At 43.5% G+C, this 5000-nt stretch overlaps 1 protein-coding gene across 1 annotated transcript in view; it reads right to left on the reverse strand.

The window, feature by feature from the left end:
• LOC119575442 (adhesion G protein-coupled receptor L2-like) overlaps positions 1-5000 on the reverse strand; it is a 38365-nt gene that overhangs the window by 21343 nt on the left and 12022 nt on the right. The window contains exon 2 of the mRNA XM_037923062.1: positions 1033-1327. Coding sequence (XP_037778990.1) covers positions 1033-1126 — 94 coding nt within the window. The 5' untranslated portion in view covers positions 1127-1327. The remainder of the gene's footprint in view (positions 1-1032; positions 1328-5000) is intronic.

A 5000-nucleotide genomic window follows, 5' to 3' on the forward strand; every position in this document is an offset into this window, starting at 1 on the left:
GACAACAGACAAAGAGAGACAGGGAGAAAAGCAGATAAAGAGAGACAGGGAGAGACAATAGATAAAGAGAGACAGGGAGAGACAACAGACAAAGAGAGACAGGGAGAAAAGCAGATAAAGAGAGACAGGGAGAGACAACAGACAAAGAGAGACAGGGAGAAACAACAAATAAAGAGAGAGAGAGAGAGAGAGAGAGAGAGAGAGAGAGAGAGAGAGAGAGAGAGAGGCAACAAAACAGGAACGATGCCAAAGAAGACATATTCTGGCACAGATGAAGGGCAGGTTTTATTTGGAGTAACTTGGTGTGACGAAATCATCTATGCTTTTTAAACCTCAATAACCCACAGGTGGAGAAAGGTGATCTTTAGAAACACGAAATCATTTAAACGTAAATTCATTTAAAAAAAAGAGACTTGAACGTTAATCAAATTTAAAGAATAAGGCAAAAAGAGAAAGAAAATTTCTCCATCTTCCTAAAAAAAAAATGGACATATAGATAACGAAGAAGGGAAAGAAAATAAAAGATAAGAAATTAAGCAAAACTCGTGTAAAGGAAACATACACACTTCTCACTCCCTAAAAGGTCGGCCACGCAGCAAGCTCCCGGAAGCGTGCATTAATAACTCGAATAACCGAGTCCCTTCACTTCCACTCGCATTTCCGCGTGGCGCAGGAAGAAGAAACGTCATGAATAAAGAGAGGGGGAGAAGGAAAGAGGGGGGAGAGGGGAGAGGGAAAGAGGGGGGAGAGGGGAGAGGGAAAGAGGGGGGAGAGGGGAGAGGGAGAGGGAGAAGGAGAGGGTGAGGGAGAGGGAGAAGTTAACGAGAGGAGAGAGAGAGAGAGAGAGAGAGAGAGAGAGAGAGAGAGAGAGAGAGAGAGAGAGAAACTGACAGACATACGGAGACAGACAGACAGAGACGCAGGCAGATACAAAGACAGACAGACAGAGGCAGACAGACAACATCACCTACTAATCAGATTATTGATTAATTGATTCCGCTCCATCCTTGTTTACATTTCACTACATTTTACCTTTAAACGAAGACGCCGAACTGCCGCCCAGGACGCAACACAGCACGAGCAGACCTTTTCCTAGGGGCGACCCCTGCCTCCCCCTCACAGACATTTCCGCGCCTTACAAGGGGCGTCTCGGGAAGTGAGAAGGAGGACAAAAGGGTGAGAGAAGGCCAGAAAGCAGGCACTGAGCAGGCACTAAGCAGGTGTTTTTGCCTCATGACCCGCCACCTCTGGCCAGTCACGCTCTCCACCGTCGAACAGAGCGGGCCTGGTAATTGTCATGTCCGCATTGGAAGATACCTCTCTTCCTCTGTAAAAAAAAAAGAGAAAGAAAAATATATATCAGATGAAGGAAAACCGTAAGAAATCCATCATGAATTTTGTCTTACATGTTTCAAAAAAGAAAAAAGAAAAAAAAAAATCAAATCCACCAGCAAAGAAAAAGACACCCCATTCTCTCTGATCAACAACAACAACTACAATAATAATAATAATAATAATAATAATAATAATAATAATAATAATAATAATAATAATAATAATAATAATAATAATAATAATAATAATAACAGAAGAAAAAGACAAAAAACGATAAATAAACATTCAAACACAAACACAAAAACACACAAACAAATCGATCCCCAAGTAACCCTCGGATGACCCACACGTACAAAGCAGCAAGGGACCCCCAGCCATCGTGAATCTAGAACGGATGTTTGGCCGGACCGGGTGCAACCAGTCCCGCTTTCGAGTGACTAACGCTGTATCTTCCACCTTCCATTTTCAAAGGTCAACTGGTATTGGTGAGAACGAGGGAGAGGAGGCATTGTCCGCGATGCTTTTCTTGCTAATAATACCCTTTTTATATGATTTTTCTTATTATCATGTGAATATATATATATATATATATATATATATATATATATATATATATATATATATATATATATATATATATATATATATGGAGGTATGAGGGGTATAGGATGTTTCATAGCCATGCGCGGATATATAGGCCTATACGATAAGTATCCAAAGGGCAAGAGTGGGGAAAATACATCTGTTCAAAGAAAGAAAGAAAAAAAATGTAGCTAATTTCGTGATATAATTTATGAAATGTAAAATCGTCCTACACGAAAATCCTGACTGACGAATGTTCGCTGCCATTACAATTTGAGCAACGACTTTGGCAATGATTGCATGCAGATTGACTAGGCCGTGTTGCACAAAAGACTCGCTCTCTCTCTCCCACTCTCTCCATCCTCCCACTTCTCTCTCTCTCTCTCTCTCTCTCTCTCTCTCTCTCTCTCTCTCTCTCTCTCTCTCTCTCTCTCTCTCTCTCCACTTCCCTTTCGCTTTCGATTTCACTTTCAATTTCTTTCCACGTCTCCCTCCCTCTATATCCCTCTTACTCTCTCCCTACCTACCCCTCCCCCTTTTTTCCCTCGCTACCCTCTTTTTCCCCCTCTCTTCCCCCCTCCCTTTTCCTCTTTTTCCCTCCGTACCTTCCTTTTTTCCCTCTCTCCTTCCCTCCCTCGCCTTTTTTCCCTCCCTACCCTCATTTTCCCCTCTCACCTTCCCCCCCCCTTCACCCCCCTTCTAAACCTCTTTTTTCCTCCTCTCTCCTCCCCTCCCTTCCCCCCTACCCACTCGCTCCCTGCCTTCATGTGAGAGTTCGTGATGGGTTGGGCGCGGGGAGTATTCGTAGCAAGGTCAGACGGGATGACGCTATAACGGGCATGCAGTCTCCCCCGCGGCTGACCTTGGTGGCTAGTGGGTCGACAGTGGGTGGGCAGGGGTAGGGGGGGGGTTGTGGGTGGGGTTGGTGCTAATGAGGTGCGTAATAAGGTTATGCCACGTATTGTCTTGGGGAGCGGAATGCCATGTATTGTCTTCGGGAACGGAATTGTGTTTGATAATTAGTTATTGCCATAGATAAAATAGTTAGAGGAGATAACGACGATGATGACAATAGCGAGGTTGGTAAATAATAATAATAACAACAGTAGTAATGATAATGATAATAATTACAAATATAATGATGGTGATACTTCTGGCATTATGACTTCTACCACCACTAACAACAGCAACAACGACAACAATAATAATAATAATAATGATATTGATGATAATAATAAAACAATAGCAGTCGATTTCTTGAATCGATCTAAAAAAATCAACAGAACCAGAACTAACAGAATATATACTACGAATTATCATTATCAATTATCATTCTTTATCAGCTTCTTCCATGACATGACATTTCTCCTTTCATTCTTTCTTTCTAAATTACCTTATCCAGAATCGGATTTACCAATACCACGACCAGATCCGTAACAGCTATAACGAACATTACTTGTGTACCACCTGATTGTGTTGTTGTAGGCCTATACTTAGGAATAATCACCTACAACTACTACTTCGTCCATTTCTACCACAGACACCCATTCTTTTCACCTATTTATTGTCCCAACATATCACCTAACATGACCACATATTTTTAAAATCCCAAACATACTTGGACATTTTCTCTCTCTCTCTCTCTCTCTCTCTAGTGGATTCTAGCACGTGTTCAAACAAACGAATAAAAATCTAACAATACTCGTTCGTACCTTTGTTATTACGACTATTGTTTGACATTACCCGCCTGCTTGTAATGCCACGTTTGATATTTGGAGTCAAGATCCCTGAACTCCACTATCAATAGTTGTTAATCTCGTGACATTAGCAAGCATAAGGCGTAAGAAGTGACCGTTAAAGTCAGTCAGCCAAGCGAAGCGAAGGGGAGACGGAGAGAGAGAGAGAGAGAGAGAGAGAGGAGAGAGAGAGAGAGAGAGAGAGAGAGAGAGAGAGAGAGACAGAGAGAGAGAGGAGGAGAGAGAGAGAGAGAGGAGAGAGAGAGAGAGAGAGAGGAGAGAGAGGAGAGAGAGAGAGAGAGAGAGAGAGAGAGAGAGAGAGAGAGAGAGAGGAGAGAGGAGAGAGGAGAGAGAGAAGAGGGAGAGAGAGGGAGAGAGGAGAGGAGGGAGAGGAGGAGAGAGAAAGAGAGAGAGAGAGAGGAGAGAGAGAGAGAAGAAGAAGAGAGAGAGAGAGGAGAGAGAGAGAGAGAGAGAGAGAGAGAGAGAGAGAGAGAGAGAGAGGAGAGAGAGAGGGAAAGCAGAGAGAAAGGAGAGAGAGAGAGAGAGAGAGAGAAAGGGGGAGGAGGAGAGAGAGAGAGAGAGAGAGAGAGAGAGAGAGAGAGAGAGAGAGAGAGAGAGAGAGAGAGAGAGAGAGAGAAAGAGACAGAGAGACACAGAGAGAGAGAGAGAGCAGTAAGGGTCAAAGCTTTACGTCCTATCGGCTATCTATTGTCTGTCTCTCTGTCTCTCTCTATCTGGCTGCTGTCTCCCCTCTTACTTGGTCATCTTCCTCTACCACTCTTCCCATCTTTATCCGTGCATCCCCTGTTCTTTCCCCTTCTTCTCCCACAATCTTCACAACTCTCCCATCCTCAATCCTATCATGTTTCCCCCAGCGTTAACAGGATTTGACCCCAGGAGTGAAGGCTGCCTTGGGGATAAAGTTGCATTGGGCGTGCAATGCGCAATAGTGATTTCTTAAAAATTCTTCAACTCACCTTTGGCCATCTGCTGTTGATAAGATGGGGGGGAGGGGGTTGTGCATTCACGTGACGCAAGGTTAAACCGTTGGTAGACGGTTCCTTTGCGTGTGTTTTTGATTGTCTCTGTGTTTTTTTGAGTGTGTGTCCTTGTGTTTGTGTTTGTGTGTGTGTGTGTGTGTGTGTGTGTGTGTGTGTGTGTGTGTGTGTGTGTGTGTGTGTGTGTGTGCGCGCCTGTGTTTGTGTATGACCACATTTTATACATTTGTGTGTAATACAAACCTCCCTAACTGAGCAAACAATCGAAAAGAAATACACATTTCTTCGCGTTCGTCCATAAGGGTAACCAAGCTGTGCGTCGATCTTAAACTTGGCATCTGCAAAGCTA

The sequence above is a fragment of the Penaeus monodon genome, chromosome 7 (assembly GCF_015228065.2).
Source record: "Penaeus monodon isolate SGIC_2016 chromosome 7, NSTDA_Pmon_1, whole genome shotgun sequence".
Lineage (NCBI taxonomy): Eukaryota > Metazoa > Arthropoda > Malacostraca > Decapoda > Penaeidae > Penaeus > Penaeus monodon.